Source organism: Haliotis asinina, chromosome 11 (genome assembly GCF_037392515.1).
Source record: "Haliotis asinina isolate JCU_RB_2024 chromosome 11, JCU_Hal_asi_v2, whole genome shotgun sequence".
Lineage (NCBI taxonomy): Eukaryota > Metazoa > Mollusca > Gastropoda > Lepetellida > Haliotidae > Haliotis > Haliotis asinina.
This window is the reverse complement of record NC_090290.1, coordinates 31,463,754-31,484,471: the sequence shown is the minus strand read 5'-3', so window position 1 is coordinate 31,484,471 and position 20,718 is coordinate 31,463,754. Positions and strand designations below refer to the sequence as shown.

The 20,718-nt window shown below is 42.5% G+C and overlaps 1 protein-coding gene across 7 annotated transcripts in view; it reads left to right on the top strand.

Annotated features, from left to right (window-relative positions):
- LOC137255641 (polypeptide N-acetylgalactosaminyltransferase 5-like) overlaps positions 1 to 19,568 on the top strand; it is a 31,021-nt gene extending 11,453 nt beyond the window's left edge. For 2 of the 7 annotated variants that reach the window (XM_067793109.1, XM_067793107.1), the window contains exons 4-11: positions 633 to 799; positions 973 to 1,137; positions 3,387 to 3,603; positions 6,019 to 6,136; positions 10,906 to 11,034; positions 11,528 to 11,632; positions 18,815 to 18,952; positions 19,407 to 19,560. In XM_067793109.1, the coding sequence (XP_067649210.1) occupies positions 633 to 799; positions 973 to 1,137; positions 3,387 to 3,603; positions 6,019 to 6,136; positions 10,906 to 11,034; positions 11,528 to 11,632; positions 18,815 to 18,952; positions 19,407 to 19,535 (1,168 nt within the window). In that variant the 3' untranslated portion in view covers positions 19,536 to 19,560. Of the gene's footprint in view, positions 1 to 632; positions 800 to 972; positions 1,138 to 3,386; positions 3,604 to 6,018; positions 6,137 to 10,423; positions 10,604 to 10,905; positions 11,035 to 11,527; positions 11,633 to 18,775; positions 18,953 to 19,406 lie in introns of all 7 variants that reach the window. The other 5 variants (XM_067793104.1, XM_067793105.1, XM_067793102.1 and 2 more) reach the window with 5 other exon arrangements.
- Positions 19,569 to 20,718: the final 1,150 nt, after the last annotated feature.

Below are 20,718 nucleotides of genomic sequence, written 5' to 3'. Positions count from 1 at the left end.
ACCGAAGACGGTATGCTCAAGATTCATCTACGAATATGGCCAAAGAAAATATTCTGAGCTATCACAAACATATTTTTGTTTACTCCGAAAGGAAGCTGAGCATGTAATGGTTGCACACAGATACATTGGTTTCTGTTGCTATGGAAATTTGCCCGGTGTTTGTAATTAGATGACCGTTCTTTTCCTGGCTGCAGGTGCCGCAATCGAGAATGCCTAGAATTGATCCTTCTCTGCACTTAATAGTTTGTTTTTAAACTTACTATGTGACAGCCATGAGAACTGACCGGCGGAGACCTGGTTGGGGGTCAGGGTGGCAGAGCCTGAAGCTGAAGAAAAGTAGTGTTTTAACACCCTAAAAGAGGATTTGATCAGAAAAAATGAGTGAAAAAGTGGCTTTGATTATTTTACTTTAATCTCTTTTAAAAAAGCGTGAGATTATCAATGTCTGCCGCGAGAGCGTGACAAATGCTTAAAAACCGTGAGTCTCAAGCCAAAGGCGTGAGAGTTGGCAGGTCTGGAAGAGCATGAATAGCATTAGAGACAGCAGTCGGTAATGGTGTTGTAGGGAATCTTATAGCAGTAGAAATGAGAATACATGGATGTGTAATGCAGAATGTCTTCGCCATCAACAGGTGCAGAAGTCAGACGTATCCATGGTCACTTCCAAGAACTAGCGTAATTATCTGTTTTCACAACGAGGCCTGGTCGACACTTTTGCGAACTGTTCACAGCGTATTGAAGACGACACATCCGCGCTTACTGGAAGAGATAATCCTTGTTGATGACGCCTCCACTATGGGTAAGAAAGCAATTAAAAACATCTTTTTTCACAAACTGAGATAACTCATAATACAACTTATAATATATAACAAACTGCCTGCATACTTTAAACTGTTTTGTTGGATGGTTACAGAAGCTATTTCATAAAATGAACAGTGTGAATGTTATAAATTTATTGTTTTATTGTTTCAGATCATTTGAAAAAGGATTTGGACACATACGTCGCCAAGTTGCCAAAGGTCAAGGTCATTCGCTTATCCCAGCGGGAGGGGCTAGTCAGAGCGAGGCTAAAGGGGACGAAAGTGGCCAAGTCGGAAGTTTTAACTTTCCTTGATTCGCATTGCGAATGTGTGACAGGTATGTGCCTGCGAAAAACATACAGACAGGTGTACTAGGAGGAGGGCTCAGTTAGACCAAAGAAAGGTGGAAATAATACGATTCCGATAAGTGACATGATTGACGCATTCCACAAACATAAGTAATTCTATCGGCTGCTAGTCCCCATGACTATTAAAACGGGCACACGGCGTTGTAACTTTCCAAGAAAAGTGAAATATCAGTTATTCTAAGTGTTGTTTTAACCAACACCTCCTCAGAGATTCTGCATAGTGTTGATTCTAAATATATCCGCTTTGATTCACCATAGGCAAAGTTCTTGAATGGGTTTGCAGATTCCTGTATAGTGAATAGCGCTGTCATGCTACTCCTACTCATTCTAGCTGTCCATCGTCTTCATGTTCTGTCAACATATTCTCCCAAACCCCAATGAAAAGTGACATGATTGTTCCCACCGAAGATGTAACCCCAACCTGTTCATCAGGCTTGGATCCGGTTTCCAATATCCCGGCCATGACAGTGACATTACACAAAACTATTTACAGCTGGAATAACGGTCATTGTTAGAACTGGGACATTTGCTCTGTATTTAGTGATGTTTGAATGATTTACTAGTATTTTATGTTTGCACTTTGACCATGCTAATAATTCTCATACTCTATTATCGGCTCTGAAAACACCCAGTCTTAAAACACGTATCAACTAGCGAAGCTGCAATTATACCTGCTCGCGGAAACGGAACAAAAGCTGCATATTTGAGTTCGAGGGCTAAACCGTCCTGCTAGCTTTTATTCGAGACCATTATTATGTCCATTTCTCCCCAACCACTGAGGTGTTAAGTTAGCTAAGGTATTCAGTACATGCCATGTTCACCTATGTAGTGCGGCTGCTGACACTACCGCACTATATGGTTAAATATTTAGACAACATACTTTATTGTCACATAAGGATTCTATTGTTTGTTCACTTCCAATGATACAAGAGTGACTGATATTATGAACAACGTCCCACGCCTTCAAGGATCATTGTAATATAGCAAGTGTTCACGGAACAGTTTTGGTTGCTGGGGAACACTTCTGTTCACGATAATGGCTATCAAAAAAAGTCAAGGCAGCAAGATATTTAATTTCAGTAGTCAAGGGGGAAGTAAAAATAACCCTTGAACTATTTAAATATTTTGGTCTGCATAATATGGTAGAGTAAGTTGAATCAGAAAAATAAACTGAATTCAGAAAAAGAAGATTGATGATTATTTTTTATCTTTTTTTCTTTAGTAGAATTGATGAAATGTATTTACTTGTCAGTCAGTAAGCATTATTCATGCAAACTGCATTTGGCGATCATTTGTAAAGCCGTCTCTGTCCACCATAGTAAAGTCATGACTGACATGTACCATTTCTGTACTTGCAGAATGGTTGAAATATTTCATAAAAAAGCACTACTCTTCGAAGAATCTATCAAACATTTGATCAACTCATCGCGATGATCGTCAGCGTATGGATGTCTGTATATTCGTACGCAGATGTATGAAAAGACGCAAACTTAAGATGAGATTCTCTCTACGTTGCATGTTAAATAAACTAAGCTCCAAATATTCGTTAAATACATAGACGTTTGAGGTATTCAACGTAATCAAGCAAAAAGGAAGCATTTTTGACAGCGCATTAAACAAACAAGCAAGAAACGCTTGTCGATGGTGATGTATCGATGTGGTTTCAATTGTATTTTGGAGCTGTGGTGGTTGTTTTCAACTGTACTAACGTTAGATAACTTTCATTTGTACTGTGTTGTCACATCCACTTCACCTGTTCACTACCTTCCTTTGTATGTCGACCCGTGAAGGTCCCGGGGTAGAATAGGCCTTCAGCAACCCATGCTTGCCATGAAAGGTGACTATGCTTGTCGTAAGAGGCGACTAACGGGATCGGGTGGTCAGACTAGCTGACTTGGTTGACACATGTCATCGGTTCCCCATTGCGCAGATCGATGCTCATGTTGTTGATCACTGGATTGTCTGGTCCAGATTCGATTATTTACAGACCGTCGCCATATAGCTGGAATATATGGAAGTGCGACGTAAAACTAAACTCACTCACTCACTCACTCTTTTGTATATCACTTCAATCTATTTACACCAAACATGTACCTGAATAATCGCAATATTATAAGGAAATCTATCCAGAACAGCTGAGTCCAAAACGACTTAAATCACTCAATATAGTAAGTTTTTGTACCTCTAGTCGTGCTGGAAAAACATCTGTTTCCCACAGGATGGGCTGAGCCTCAACTCGCACGAATACAACACAACCCGACAGTTGTAGTTTGGCCGGTGATCCCCAGCATAGATCATAGCACATTCGAGTTCAAGCACAAACCAGAGGATCTAGTATCCGTAAAAGGGGGTTTCTACTGGGACATGAACTTCCGATGGGAGGCCATCACTGAGCGTGACAATGTGGACAGACATGACCTTACAAGCCCAGTCAGGTATCCTTTGCTGCATCGACCTCTGACTCTCCTCTCTCTTGCTACTTCTGACTCTGTTACGTCTACCTCTGCTCCTGCTCATGTACCCGGCATGTCTCCTGCTACTACTGACTCTGTTACGTCTGCCTCTGCTCCTGTATCCGGCATGTCTCCTGCTACTACTGTCTTTGTTACGTCTACCTCTGCACCTGCTCCTGTATCCGGCATGTCTCCTGCTACTACTGACTCTGTTACGTCTGCCTCTGCTCCTGCTCCTGTATCCGGCATGTCTCCTGCTACTACTGACTCTGTTACGTCTACCTCTGCTCCTGCTCATGTACCCGGCATGTCTCCCGCTACTACTGTCTCTGTTACGTCTACCTCTGCACCTGCTCATGTACCCGGCATGTCTCCCGCTACTACTGTCTTTGTTACGTCTGCCTCTGCTCCTGTATCCGGCATGTCTTCTGCTACTACTGCCTCTGTTACGTCTACCTCTGCTCCTGCTCCTGTATCCGGCATGTCTCCCGCTACTACTGTCTCTGTTACGTCTACCTCTGCTCCTGCTCCTGTATCCGGCATGTCTCCCGCTACTACTGCCTCTGTTACGTCTACCTCTGCTCCTGCTCATGTATCCGGCATGTCTCCCGCTACTAGAGACTCTGTTACGTCTACCTCTGCTCCTGCTCATGTATCCGGCATGTCTCCCGCTACTACTGTCTCTGTTACGTCTACCTCTGCACCTGCTCATGTACCCGGCATGTCTCCCGCTACTACTGACTCTGTTACGTCTACCTCTGCACCTGCTCCTGTACCCGGCATGTCTCCCGCTACTACTGTCTCTGTTACGTCTACCTCTGCACCTGCTCATGTACCCGGCATGTCTCCCGCTACTACTGTCTCTGTTACGTCTACCTCTGCACCTGCTCATGTACCCGGCATGTCTCCTGCTACTACTGTCTCTGTTGTCTACCTCTGACTCTCCTGTCTCTTGCTACTACTGACTCTGTTACGTCTACCTCTGCTCCTGCTCATGTATCCGGTATGTCTTCCGCTACTACTGACTCTGTTACGTCTACCTCTGCTCCTGCTCATGTATCCGGCATGTCTCCCGCTACTACTGTCTCTGTTACGTCTACCTCTGCACCTGCTCATGTACCCGGCATGTCTCCCGCTACTACTGCCTCTGTTACGTCTGCCTCTGCTCCTGCTCATGTACCCGGCATGTCTCCTGCTACTACTGTCTCTGTTGTCTACCTCTGACTCTCCTGTCTCTTGCTACTACTGACTCTGTTACGTCTACCTCTGCTCCTGCTCATGTATCCGGCATGTCTCCCGCTACTACTGTCTTTGTTACGTTTACCTCTGCTCCTGCTCATGTATCCGGCATGTCTCCCGCTACTAGAGACTCTGTTACGTCTACCTCTGCTCCTGCTCATGTATCCGGCATGTCTCCCGCTACTACTGTCTCTGTTACGTCTACCTCTGCACCTGCTCATGTATCCGGCATGTCTCCTGCTACTACTGCCTCTGTTACGTCTACCTCTGCTCCTGCTCCTGTATCCGGCATGTCTCCCGCTACTACTGTCTTTGTTACGTCTACCTCTGCTCCTGCTCCTGTACCCGGCATGTCTCCTGCTACTACTGCCTCTGTTACGTCTGCCTCTGCTCCTGCTCATGTACCCGGCATGTCTCCTGCTACTACTGTCTTTGTTACGTCTACCTCTGCTCCTGCTCCTGTATCCGGTATGTCTCCTGCTACTACTGCCTCTGTTACGTCTGCCTCTGCTCCTGCTCATGTACCCGGCATGTCTCCTGCTACTACTGACTCTGTTACGTCTGCCTCTGCTCCTGTATCCGGCATGTCTCCTGCTACTACTGTCTTTGTTACGTCTACCTCTGCACCTGCTCATGTACCCGGCATGTCTCCCGCTACTACTGTCTCTGTTACGTCTACCTCTGCTCCTGTATCCGGCATGTCTCCTGCTACTACTGTCTTTGTTACGTTTAGCTCTGCTCCTGCTCCTGTATCCGGCATGTCTCCCGCTACTACTGTCTTTGTTACGTCTACCTCTGCTCCTGCTCATGTATCCGGCATGTCTCCCGCTACTACTGTGTCTGTTACGTCTACCTCTGCTCCTGTACCCGGCATGTCTCCTGTTACTACTGTCTCTGTTAGTCTACCTCTGCTCATGTATCCGGCTCTATGCTGTCATGTCTTCTGCTTCTTGTACCACAATCGGTGCTTCATGCCCTCTGACCTTGCTTTTACTGTTCTTACCTGTTACTGACATTCTCATTGTAATGCTAAAGAATACGCTGACAGTCACCTGGTCACGGTCAACATGTATGACATATTAAAGGTGTCTCTCCTGTCCATTTGCAAAGTAAACCTCCCGGAACGACACGTGATAAATGTGATGTCTTCGCTTCTAGATCTCCGACAATGGCCGGAGGACTGTTTATGATCAACAAACAATTCTTTGAGCGCCTTGGAACCTATGACCCACAGTTTGAACTCTGGGGTGGAGAAAATATGGAACTGTCGTTCAAGGTGAGAAACTGTGAGTTAGTTTGCACGTGTAGAAACACTACAATAATTTTATCTAATGTTATCTTATATGATCTTACTTAGAAGTCTGTAATCATAATAGTTAAAATAGAATCGTGATCTGAGGAATGAAGGTTTTGGCTTTTGTTTGTTTATTGGCATCATCAGTTCCTGCAGTGTCACACCAGCGTACGTTATCAACTGTGAACCCTGTATATTTCAACAGTAAGCTTGTTCTTGCTCCTTCAGAATATCACGTCCTACCCTTTCGTCACCACGAGCGATAACAAAAAAACCTGTTCTCTCTAAAGGTTTTTACTTGTTCTGATTCAATGGTACAAAACGTAAGCATTAAAACTTATTAACTCAACAACAGATGAATGTTGCTTAAGTATCAAATATGTTATAAAATTAACTAGGTATAAATCAGGACAAATTACTTACAAATTACGGTGACAGTTCACTGACAATGGCAGTGCCAAATAGTGAGTGAGTTTAGCTTGCGACAAACTTAGCAATATTCCAGCTATGTGGCGTCACAGTACCAAACAGACTGACAGTACAAATACACTGGCTGTTCAGTTATAATGGCATTATGGAACAAAATGGAAGCGGCGATGCCAACATTGCCTGTGCTTATATTTACCCTGCAGCAATTCAGTGTTACAGAGCTGTTAAGTTTGTGTGGGACGTCTCGGATGCAAAAATGATCTTCAGACCCTCGCTTGTGGTGATGTATTGTGAGATGGCAGAGGCAAGCACATACCCGCTGATACATACGTTTAACTAATATAAACCTACACTGTGATTGTCACTATATATTAGTTATGACTTTTTTTCCCGGGATAACCGCAGCTGGTGTTTTTGTTTGCTCCCAGGTTTTACTTTCTGTAAGTAAGACCCATTTTCCGATTTTACTTTTTGTAATTAAGACACATTGGTCGGTTTTACTTTTAGCATGTAAGACCTCTACCCACCTTTTAGTTTTTCCTAATTCTATATTAGCATCAACATTTAAGTTCAGATGATATGTGACTGTTTGAAATGAACTGAAAAGTAATGAAAGTTCAATTTCATTGTCGAAATGTTTTCCCAAGCTGGATTGGAAGCACATCGTACAGAGTACTGATCGGACGCTCTAACGCGCGGCTACCCGGGATGCAGGTGTTAAATTATCTCTTTACTGCTACATAACTTCATTACATGATCATCCAAATATCCATTATTTGGCGGTTTATATGTATTTTAAAGCACCCCTCCTCGCTTATGGTTGGGAAAGTAAGCCCTCGACTAAGCCGATGTTAACTTTAAAATAACTGGTAACATTGGAATCGCGAATGACATGCGAGCGAAACGAGCAAAGGTTGGCAACGTACTTTCCTCGCTTCGGTTCGAAAAATAATTGTCATGTCAAAATATAATATCACCACCATCAAAAGTACAAATCCATTTCTTCACTCGGTTGTACTCTTACATTTCCTACCCCATGTTGAACAATTACTCACGTGAAATATTTTTTATTCAACATTTTAAGCGCAACTCGTGGTATATCAGACCGTTCTTCGCCTCCATTCCCCCTTCCAGCATCCGGTTCAACTGAGTGAAGGAACAGGAGTGTATTATTCTATATGGACTACTTACAGGTATCTCCCCTGCTCCTTCTACCAATAGCGACGACAGATAAGACAAATACATTCCAACAGGTTCATGATAAAATTAGGCTATGTTGCATTTCTTTTTAATTTCTGATCATTCTTGTTCCGTCACTCCGTTCAACCGGAAGCTGGCAGGGGTAATGGAGGCGAAGACCGACCTGAATACTACCAGTATCGCTTAAAATATTAAATAAAACATATTTCAGGTGAGTAATTATTAAACATGGGGTAGGAAATCTGAGAGCACAACCAAGTGAGAGAAATGGGAGTGTACATTTGACGGTGGCGACATTTCTTTTCGACATCAAACATATTTTTCGTTCCGAAGCGAGGGAAGTACGTTGCCAACCGTTGCTGGCTTCGCTCGCATAAAACAAGACTTGCCATATTCTCTATGCTGCGCAACACCCTTTTCGGTACAGTTTGCATGTGGTTGAGGTGAAGCGTGAGGTTGAACTTTTAACTAACGGTAACGCTACCCAACAGGAAGAGAGCGCTCTCAAAGCACCGACCTCACGTGAAGAAGTGCACAGAGCTGTATAGCGGGAGGAGAACGGTAAGGCAGAGGGTGTAGACAATAACAAAGCTGAAGTTCTTAAAAACGACACCTCTATCGAGAAACCATATAACCTCTTCACCAAATGTTTTGATAGCGGCATCACTCCAAGTGCATGGAAACAGTCGATCATTAACCCATTAGTGAAAAGCGACACCGACATGCGCTCACCTGGAACCTATAGAGGGGTTTCCCTGCAAGATCTATTGTGATGTCCTCAATCAACGGGTGTCATCTTGGTTGGACTATTGTAACACTTTGTTAAATTCTTAAAAGCGATTTTTCAAACAGCGAAGCTGCTTTGATCATATATACAGTTTGTACACTGTGCTTTTAAGGCCAGACTGGATTGTAAGCAGTCAACTTATATACTTGTTTTATCGACCTTAGAAAAGCATTCGATAATGTGGACGGGAGCTGCTTATGGTTGAAGCTGCAGGGATCTACTGGAAGGTGTTATCTACCATACAGCCACTCTACCATAACCTATTGTGCAGTACGAGTCAATAACGTTATGACGTCATTCTTTTAAGTGCCAATTGGGATGAAGCAAGGCTGAATCTTTCACATCAAACTGTTCTCCCACGACATCAATGACTTGGCGGGGGAGATTACCAACCAAAATGACGGTGTATCTGTAGATGAACTTTGTGTCTCCATATTACTGTATGCAGACGATATAGTTCTACTAGCCCCAAGTGAAGACAAACTACAGCGGATGTTGAACGTGGCGAGACGGTGATGTTTTAGATGGCGTCTGAGTATTAATACAGATCCGACAAAGGTTGTGCACTTCAGACGGGTTAACTCGGATAGATCTATTTATCAGTTATGATGCTGCAACATCGCCTTATCATACAGTGACTGTTACAAATACTGAGGATTGTCGTTTGAGAAAGACCTTGATAAAAAGTTCACAGTAAAGGAGATCGCAAAAAGTGCAAGACTTGCTTTGTCTCTTCTCATCACCAAATGCAGATAGTGTGGCATATGGTGTATTCACTAAACTCTATGAATCAACAGTGCAGCCTATCTTACTCTACTGTGCCATATTTGGGGACTATAGGTCATCGGGAAATAAGTAGCAAGCAAAACAGAGTTGGTGGTTTCTTCCTGGGTTAACCCCGTAACACGTCCTACTGTGCTGTTCAGGGTGAACATGGTTGGAGAACATGTCTCAGTAAACAGCGGACAGAGAGTTTTCGCTGTTTTGTCAAGTTGTATCATATGTCAGAGGACAGGCTTACCGATAAGGTGTTCAAGTAGCCCATGAGACGGAAGGATTCCCTTTGCTTTTAACCTTGATAAATTGAGTAAACGGTTGCAGTTGCATGATACTTTGCTATCGCCGACCCCTGGTATCAGCTCCATTAAAACACATTAAAAAACGTTTAGGTAGATTAGATGATGAAAAGTGGTTTTCTGAGTTTTGGGGCGACGCAGGTAAGACTAACGGTAATAAGTTACACACACACGCATTAATGAATCAAAGATTATGACCATTTTGTGATTCCGTAGAGTCTGAAATTCGTTTTCTGTTAAATTGTGCCTTTAACCATGATCTTAAAGGTAATTTTGTGCATGAATTTACTTTTAGCCCAGATGATGCTGAAATCAGGGTACTTGTACTTATTGTTGATGCTATTAACGATATGTTCCGTAGGAGGCAGTTACATTCTTAATATATTTTACCTATGTACTTCTTATGTATGCTATGAATCCAATCCGTCCAGGTTGTGCATTGCGCACTCTTTTTAAGTCTGTTTAGTAGGGTCTCGTAAGCCGATGTTATGGTTGGATGATATATTTTACCTAAGCAACTGAAACCCTCTTTTACCTGTAATATATCATATGACACTTTAATACTTCTGCCTGTCTGTCTTTATCCTACTCATAGTTTCCAACTTGCGGGAATGTTTGTACTATACGTCATTGTTCCAACCATTCGATACGGACAACCCTTGACAACATTTACAAATAAGTACGGACACACCAGGCCCTCTATCTCAACAAAAACATGCCAATACTAGAACAACATAGTAGCATTTCATGCTGAATATGTACCGTGTTTGTCCTCAGATTTGGATGTGTGGTGGGTCTCTGGAGATCATTCCGTGTTCTCTTGTCGGACACATCTTCCGACGAACGTCTCCAATGCATTTAGCGGCCAACACCGTCCAGCGGAACTCGCAGAGAGTTGCGGAGGTCTGGCTTGACGAGTATAAACACATCTATTACGAACATATTGGGACTAAACTGGTAAGGGTCCATCTGTTAATAACCATGTGATGGATCCTAATGTGTTCATGCTGTCACTGTAGATGTCCAGGCTAACGGAGTCATCCAAAAACATTTATCTGCTTAATAATTATGAAAAAGTATATGGAAAGGTGACTAGAAAGCACTCGGGTCGTCACTGTGAGCTTGATATTGTTACTGCATACGCATGTGAACAAGGCACTTAGCCATTTACAGACCACAACGTCCACTATGTTATGGCAGTGTATTCAGATGATGGTTTGAGTAAACGACTTCATATAGTCGTTATTACAATATTTCAGGCTGACATAGGGAATATTTCACAACGGCAAGATCTGAGGCGAGAGCTTAGATGTCAGAGCTTTGACTGGTACATCAAAAACATATACCCGGAGGTGTTTCTTCCTTCAAATGCGTTACAGAGAGGAACTGTAAGTACACGCCATCATTACCCTTCTCGTTCAGTTCTGACACCCCCGTGGACACGATCAGTCACTACAGGCATGTGCTGTTAAACCGAATGATTGTAATTGCTATTTGTCTACCATCTTCAATGGTCACTCTGTATATGTGAAACACTCTTAGCCTACATGTTCAAACCTCATCAGTCTGATGTTGAAGGTTGCTCTTTCTGAAGCATGCACACAAGCAAATATTTGAATGTGTCGTAGCGTTCCATCTGCAATACTTTACAAAGGTGCATAGTGAACTCGTCACCTGATACCAAGTGTGGTGACAAAGGTTCCTCAACAGATTCACTTAATGATGATGTGTGGTGTAGTTGAAGTTAAGCAACGTTCGTCACTGACCGTGTTTGCCAGCTTGACTCTACTCTTGTCCCACAACGAAGCACACGTGAAACACCTTAGCACCACTAGGACCAATCTCAACATACAAAGTTAGCAAACTATGTGTTCATTACAGATCCAGTCTTATGGTGTGGAGGCATTTTGTTTAGATGCAGTAGAAAAAAGGGCCCACAAGAAAGCAGTAAAATTAACAAAGTGTCGTAAAAGAGGCATGTCCCAGGTGAGCTATAATTGATAGAGAGGTAAACCGTCAGTATCAAGGGTCCCGGATGTAGCTATTCACAGCAAGATTAACGGTGTATTTTGCAATCACTGTGTTTGTTCTTCAAGCCAAGTGGTAACACGGTTTAAAAATACTTATTGTGACAGGCGACAAAAGGGATCGGGTGATCAAGATGGTGGTGTGGTTGGTGCGTCTCACATTTGTGCACGTCGATGTGTCGGTCGCCATACTGTCTGGTCCTGATTGGATTATTTATAGACAGGAGTCCCATAGTTGGAAGCTGGAGACTACATGATAGTCAGGATGCACTGCCTATGTTAAGATGTGTGTGTTGAGGGACTGGATAACTGACGTCCTAATGGTATGTACTTGATAACAAAGAGTTAGAACGTCCTAGGTGAAATAAACTGTTCATGGTCCATGTTAAGTAATGAAGAACTTTTATTGTGTTTGGTGAGATCAGGTTGGTTGATGGTTGTTCTTTATCGCCGCACTCAGCAACATTCCAGTCGTGTGGCGGTGGCGAAGTACAGTGTGTGTGCTTATATACTGGTATGAACATCAGAACTGAGATAACGTTTATATACCACAGGGACATTGTTCATATCCGCTACCACAGAGCTGAGATAACGTTTATATACCACAGGGACATTGTTCATATCCGCTACCACAGAACTGAGATAACGTTTATATACCACAGGGACATTGTTTATATCCGCTACCACAGAACTGAGATAACGTTTATATACCACAGGGACATTGTTCATATCCGCTACCACAGAGCTGGGATAACGTTTATATACCACAGGGACATTGTTAATATCCGCTACCACAGAGCTGGGATAACGTTTATATACCACAGGGACATTGTTCATATCCGCTACCACAGAACTGAGATAACGTTTATATACCACAGGGACATTGTTCATATCCGCTACCACAGAGCTGGGATAACGTTTATATACCACAGGGACATTGTTAATATCCGCTACCACAGAGCTGGGATAACGTTTATATACCACAGGGACATTGTTCATATCCGCTACCACAGAACTGAGATAACGTTTATATACCACAGGGACATTGTTCATATCCGCTACCACAGAACTGAGATAACGTTTATATACCACAGGGACATTGTTCATATCCGCTACCACAGAGCTGGGATAACGTTTATATACCACAGGGACATTGTTAATATCCGCTACCACAGAGCTGGGATAACGTTTATATACCACAGGGACATTGTTCATATCCGCTACCACAGAACTGAGATAACGTTTATATACCACAGGGACATTGTTCATATCCGCTACCACAGAACTGAGATAACGTTTATATACCACAGGGACATTGTTCATATCCGCTACCACAGAACTGAGATAACGTTTATATACCACAGGGACATTGTTAATATCCGCTACCACAGAACTGAGATAAGGTTTATATACCACAGGGACATTGTTCATATCCGCTACCACAGAACTGAGATAACGTTTATATACCACAGGGACATTGTTAATATCCGCTACCACAGAACTGAGATAACGTTTATATACCTCAGGGACATTGTTCATATCCGCTACCACAGAACTGAGATAACGTTTATATACCACAGGGACATTGTTCATATCCGCTACCACAGAGCTGAGATAACGTTTATATACCACAGGGACATTGTTCATATCCGCTACCACAGAGCTGAGATAACGTTTATATACCACAGGGACATTGTTCATATCTGCTACCACAGAGCTGGGATAACGTTTATATACCACAGGGACATTGTTCATATCCGCTACCACAGAGCTGAGATAACGTTTATATACCACAGGGACATTGTTAATATCCGCTACCACAGAGCTGGGATAACGTTTATATACCACAGGGACATTGTTCATATCCGCTACCACAGAACTGAGATAACGTTTATATACCTCAGGGACATTGTTCATATCCGCTACCACAGAGCTGAGATAACGTTTATATACCACAGGGACATTGTTCATATCCGCTACCACAGAGCTGGGATAACGTTTATATACCACAGGGACATTGTTCATATCCGCTACCACAGAGCTGGGATAACGTTTATATACCACAGGGACATTGTTCATATCCGCTACCACAGAGCTGAGATAACGTTTATATACCACAGGGACATTGTTCATATCCGCTACCACAGAGCTGGGATAACGTTTATATACCACAGGGACATTGTTAATATCCGCTACCACAGAGCTGGGATAACGTTTATATACCACAGGGACATTGTTCATATCCGCTACCACAGAACTGAGATAACGTTTATATACCACAGGGACATTGTTCATATCCGCTACCACAGAACTGAGATAACGTTTATATACCACAGGGACATTGTTCATATCCGCTACCACAGAACTGAGATAACGTTTATATACCACAGGGACATTGTTCATATCCGCTACCACAGAGCTGGGATAACGTTTATATACCACAGGGACATTGTTAATATCCGCTACCACAGAGCTGGGATAACGTTTATATACCACAGGGACATTGTTCATATCCGCTACCACAGAACTGAGATAACGTTTATATACCTCAGGGACATTGTTCATATCCGCTACCACAGAACTGAGATAACGTTTATATACCACAGGGACATTGTTCATATCCGCTACCACAGAGCTGGGATAACGTTTATATACCACAGGGACATTGTTCATATCCGCTACCACAGAACTGAGATAACGTTTATATACCACAGGGACATTGTTCATATCCGCTACCACAGAACTGAGATAACGTTTATATACCACAGGGACATTGTTCATATCCGCTACCACAGAACTGAGATAACGTTTATATACCACAGGGACATTGTTCATATCCGCTACCACAGAACTGAGATAACGTTTATATACCACAGGGACATTGTTCATATCCGCTACCACAGAGCTGAGATAACGTTTATATACCACAGGGACATTGTTCATATCCGCTACCACAGAGCTGAGATAACGTTTATATACCACAGGGACATTGTTAATATCCGCTACCACAGAGCTGGGATAACGTTCATATACCACAGGGACATTGTTCATATCCGCTACCACAGAGCTGAGATAACGTTTATATACCACAGGGACATTGTTCATATCCGCTACCACAGAGCTGAGATAACGTTTATATACCACAGGGACATTGTTCATATCCGCTACCACAGAGCTGAGATAACGTTCATATACCACAGGGACATTGTTCATATCCGCTACCACAGAGCTGGGATAACGTTTATATACCACAGGGACATTGTTCATATCCGCTACCACAGAGCTGAGATAACGTTTATATACCACAGGGACATTGTTAATATCCGCTACCACAGAGCTGGGATAACGTTTATATACCACAGGGACATTGTTCATATCCGCTACCACAGAACTGAGATAACGTTTATATACCTCAGGGACATTGTTCATATCCGCTACCACAGAACTGAGATAACGTTTATATACCACAGGGACATTGTTCATATCCGCTACCACAGAGCTGAGATAACGTTTATATACCACAGGGACATTGTTCATATCCGCTACCACAGAGCTGAGATAACGTTTATATACCACAGGGACATTGTTCATATCCGCTACCACAGAACTGAGATAACGTTTATATACCACAGGGACATTGTTAATATCCGCTACCACAGAACTGAGATAACGTTTATATACCACAGGGACATTGTTCATATCCGCTACCACAGAGCTGGGATAACGTTTATATACCACAGGGACATTGTTCATATCCGCTACCACAGAGCTGAGATAACGTTTATATACCACAGGGACATTGTTCATATCCGCTACCACAGAGCTGGGATAACGTTTATATACCACAGGGACATTGTTCATATCCGCTACCACAGAGCTGGGATAACGTTTATATACCACAGGGACATTGTTCATATCCGCTACCACAGAGCTGGGATAACGTTTATATACCTCAGGGACATTGTTAATATCCGCTACCACAGAACTGAGATAACGTTTATATACCACAGGGACATTGTTCATATCCGCTACCACAGAGCTGGGATAACGTTTATATACCACAGGGACATTGTTCATATCCGCTACCACAGAGCTGGAATAACGTTTATATACCACAGGGACATTGTTCATATCCGCTACCACAGAACTGAGATAACGTTTATATACCACAGGGACATTGTTCATATCCGCTACCACAGAACTGAGATAACGTTTATATACCACAGGGACATTGTTCATATCCGCTACCACAGAACTGAGATAACGTTTATATACCACAGGGACATTGTTCATATCCGCTACCACAGAACTGAGATAACGTTTATATACCACAGGGACATTGTTCATATCCGCTACCACAGAGCTGAGATAACGTTTATATACCACAGGGACATTGTTCATATCCGCTACCACAGAGCTGAGATAACGTTTATATACCACAGGGACATTGTTAATATCCGCTACCACAGAGCTGGGATAACGTTCATATACCACAGGGACATTGTTCATATCCGCTACCACAGAGCTGAGATAACGTTTATATACCACAGGGACATTGTTCATATCCGCTACCACAGAGCTGAGATAACGTTCATATACCACAGGGACATTGTTCATATCCGCTACCACAGAGCTGAGATAACGTTTATATACCACAGGGACATTGTTCATATCCGCTACCACAGAGCTGGGATAACGTTTATATACCACAGGGACATTGTTCATATCCGCTACCACAGAGCTGAGATAACGTTTATATACCACAGGGACATTGTTAATATCCGCTACCACAGAGCTGGGATAACGTTTATATACCACAGGGACATTGTTCATATCCGCTACCACAGAACTGAGATAACGTTTATATACCTCAGGGACATTGTTCATATCCGCTACCACAGAACTGAGATAACGTTTATATACCACAGGGACATTGTTCATATCCGCTACCACAGAGCTGAGATAACGTTTATATACCACAGGGACATTGTTCATATCCGCTACCACAGAGCTGAGATAACGTTTATATACCACAGGGACATTGTTCATATCCGCTACCACAGAACTGAGATAACGTTTATATACCACAGGGACATTGTTAATATCCGCTACCACAGAACTGAGATAACGTTTATATACCACAGGGACATTGTTCATATCCGCTACCACAGAGCTGGGATAACGTTTATATACCACAGGGACATTGTTCATATCCGCTACCACAGAGCTGAGATAACGTTTATATACCACAGGGACATTGTTCATGTCCGCTACCAGAGAGCTGGGATAACGTTTATATACCACAGGGACATTGTTCATATCCGCTACCACAGAGCTGGGATAGCGTTTATATACCTCAGGGACATTGTTAATATCCGCTACCCCAGAACTGAGATAACGTTTATATACCACAGGGACATTGTTCATATCCGCTACCACAGAGCTGAGATAACGTTTATATACCACAGGGACATTGTTAATATCCGCTACCACAGAGCTGGGATAACGTTCATATACCACAGGGACATTGTTCATATCCGCTACCACAGAGCTGAGATAACGTTTATATACCACAGGGACATTGTTCATATCCGCTACCACAGAGCTGAGATAACGTTCATATACCACAGGGACATTGTTCATATCCGCTACCACAGAGCTGAGATAACGTTTATATACCACAGGGACATTGTTCATATCCGCTACCACAGAGCTGGGATAACGTTTATATACCACAGGGACATTGTTCATATCCGCTACCACAGAACTGAGATAACGTTTATATACCACAGGGACATTGTTAATATCCGCTACCACAGAGCTGGGATAACGTTTATATACCACAGGGACATTGTTCATATCCGCTACCACAGAACTGAGATAACGTTTATATACCTCAGGGACATTGTTCATATCCGCTACCACAGAACTGAGATAACGTTTATATACCACAGGGACATTGTTCATATCCGCTACCACAGAGCTGAGATAACGTTTATATACCACAGGGACATTGTTCATATCCGCTACCACAGAGCTGAGATAACGTTTATATACCACAGGGACATTGTTCATATCCGCTACCACAGAACTGAGATAACGTTTATATACCACAGGGACATTGTTAATATCCGCTACCACAGAACTGAGATAACGTTTATATACCACAGGGACATTGTTCATATCCGCTACCACAGAGCTGGGATAACGTTTATATACCACAGGGACATTGTTCATATCCGCTACCACAGAGCTGAGATAACGTTTATATACCACAGGGACATTGTTCATGTCCGCTACCACAGAGCTGGGATAACGTTTATATACCACAGGGACATTGTTCATATCCGCTACCACAGAACTGAGATAACGTTTATATACCACAGGGACATTGTTCATATCCGCTACCACAGAGCTGGAATAACGTTTATATACCACAGGGACATTGTTCATATCCGCTACCACAGAACTGAGATAACGTTTATATACCACAGGGACATTGTTCATATCCGCTACCACAGAACTGAGATAACGTTTATATACCACAGGGACATTGTTCATATCCGCTACCACAGAACTGAGATAACGTTTATATACCACAGGGACATTGTTCATATCCGCTACCACAGAACTGAGATAACGTTTATATACCACAGGGACATTGTTCATATCCGCTACCACAGAGCTGAGATAACGTTTATATACCACAGGGACATTGTTAATATCCGCTACCACAGAACTGAGATAACGTTTATATACCACAGGGACATTGTTCATATCCTCTACCACAGAGCTGGGATAAAACATGGCTCTCGGTATATTTACTTCTGCAACAGTATACTCATTTGTAATGACAGTAGAGTCCGATTCGTATATCATATAGACTGTTATCATCTGGTCACTTTGGGGTCTGCATATGTCCGTAATCTGTATTTGACGAATTCTTTGTAACTGTTTGTACAAAACTGTAGCGAGGCTTAAATGGTTCCAATATATTAAGATGATTACCATTTATTATTCAAATACTGACACTTTAAAATCTATAGTAACGTTCTACCAGAAATGACATGCATAAATTAAATATAGTTTTTCTTCTAATTAGATAAGTTCACAAGATCCCACGAAGGCATACATGTTTCAGACGTGGTATCTTACGAAAATTGGCGAGCTACGGTCTGGCTACAACTGCTTGGATGTAGGTCTAGATCCGACCTACGACACAATCAAAATGACTGGATGTCACGGACAACGGGGCAACCAGTACTGGCAATACAGGACGGTATGCACAACATGTATGTTAGTAAAGCAGTGATAATCAGGAAGTGTGATCGACATATGTCAAACAGGCTGATGCAATATATACTGCAATAGACATGACCGACATGTTTGTCATTGTGGCAAGCAGGATCGGCAGTACACATGCCAGAGATGAGTTAGGTTGTGGCAAGCAGGACTTGCACATAACTGACGTCAGTAATGTAAGTAGCGCCGTGAGCAGACAATATGCCTGGATATGAGAGTCATATATGCGGACTACTATTATTAACATTGTGGTTATAAACAGTAGCAGCAAGTACTGGCAGTATACACGACACACGGTCTCGAGGACTTTATCAGACGTGTCAGGTTCGTGGCAATGTCACTTTGATGTAGCCCATGTAGTATACGTTGTGTGGGAACAGACAACAAAACATTGTGTTCACTCTCTGAATTGTGACGTGTATTTTTTGTAGGATGGAACATTATACCACAAAGGAATAGATGGATGCATAGCTGTAGATACCAAAACTAGAATGGTTAAAGTACAGATGTGCAGCAACAGCCCGGCACAAAAATGGCATTGGGTACCATTCAACAGCTGATACTGAATAAAAATATTAAATATTATACATAGACTATTATATTATCTTTTTTATTGTGAGGCTGAGGCCAGCTCGCGTCATTTGACGTGTGTGTGTTAATGGTAGAGTGAGTATCTGGCATGTGTTACTGTGCTTGTGATTACCTGTTAGTCTGAGTGTTTTAATGTGCTCGTGTGTGAGTACGTGATAGTAAGAATATGTGCTAGTGTGCGAGTGTGATTATGTGATAGTGTGAGTATGCGTTAGTGTGCGTGTGTTATTAAGTGACAGCGTGAGTATTTGTTAGAGTGTCGGATTAAGTGAGTGTTGGTATATGCTAGTGTGCATGTGTGACTAGGTGATAGTAGGGGTATTTGTTTGTGTGCGTGTCATTAGGTGATAGTGTGAGTGTTCGTTAGTGTGTGTGATTAACTGATCGCGTGAATATGTGTTAGTTTGCATGTCTGATTATGTGAGTGTGGATATATGCTAGTGTACGTGTGTGATTAGGTGATAGTAGGAGTATTTGTTTGTTTGCGTGTGTGATTAGGTAATAGTGTGAGCATTTGTTAGTGTACTTGTATGATTAAGTGTTGGTGTGAATACGTGTTAGTGTGCGTTGTGACTAAGTGATAGTGTGATTATGTGTTAGTGTGCGTGTCTGATTAGGTGATAGTGCATGTGTTAGTGTGCGTATGTGATTAGGTCATAGTGCACGTGTTAGTGAGGGTGTGTGAATTTGTGGTAATGAGATGGTGTGGTAGTGTAGTGAGAGTATGGTGATATGCAGTAATGAGAATATCAGGTCGTTTGTATTTGTGGTGGTGTAGGAAGATGGTAAAGTGAGTACGTGACAGTCCAAGTATGACGCAGTATGGTTTTGAATTCATGGATGATCATGAAAACTTGACTTTTTCACATTGGTGCGTCTTTTAGAATATGACAACCTTTGGACGGAGCGTCTTGCTTCCGAGATATAATTCGCACGTATGCAAACTGCATTCACGATTGTTGATCATCTTCCCTCGTCCTTAATGGTCCTTTGGGATCAGGTGCACGTTTTTCTACTGGCAAAGAGACATCTTCCTCTGAGTGTGAAGGAATTGATGTTCCACTGAACTAGAGCCCCAGCATTATGGAGAAATGCGGTGCACTATCCCCGACGACAGAAGGTTTGTTTCACACAGTTATATATATCGAATGG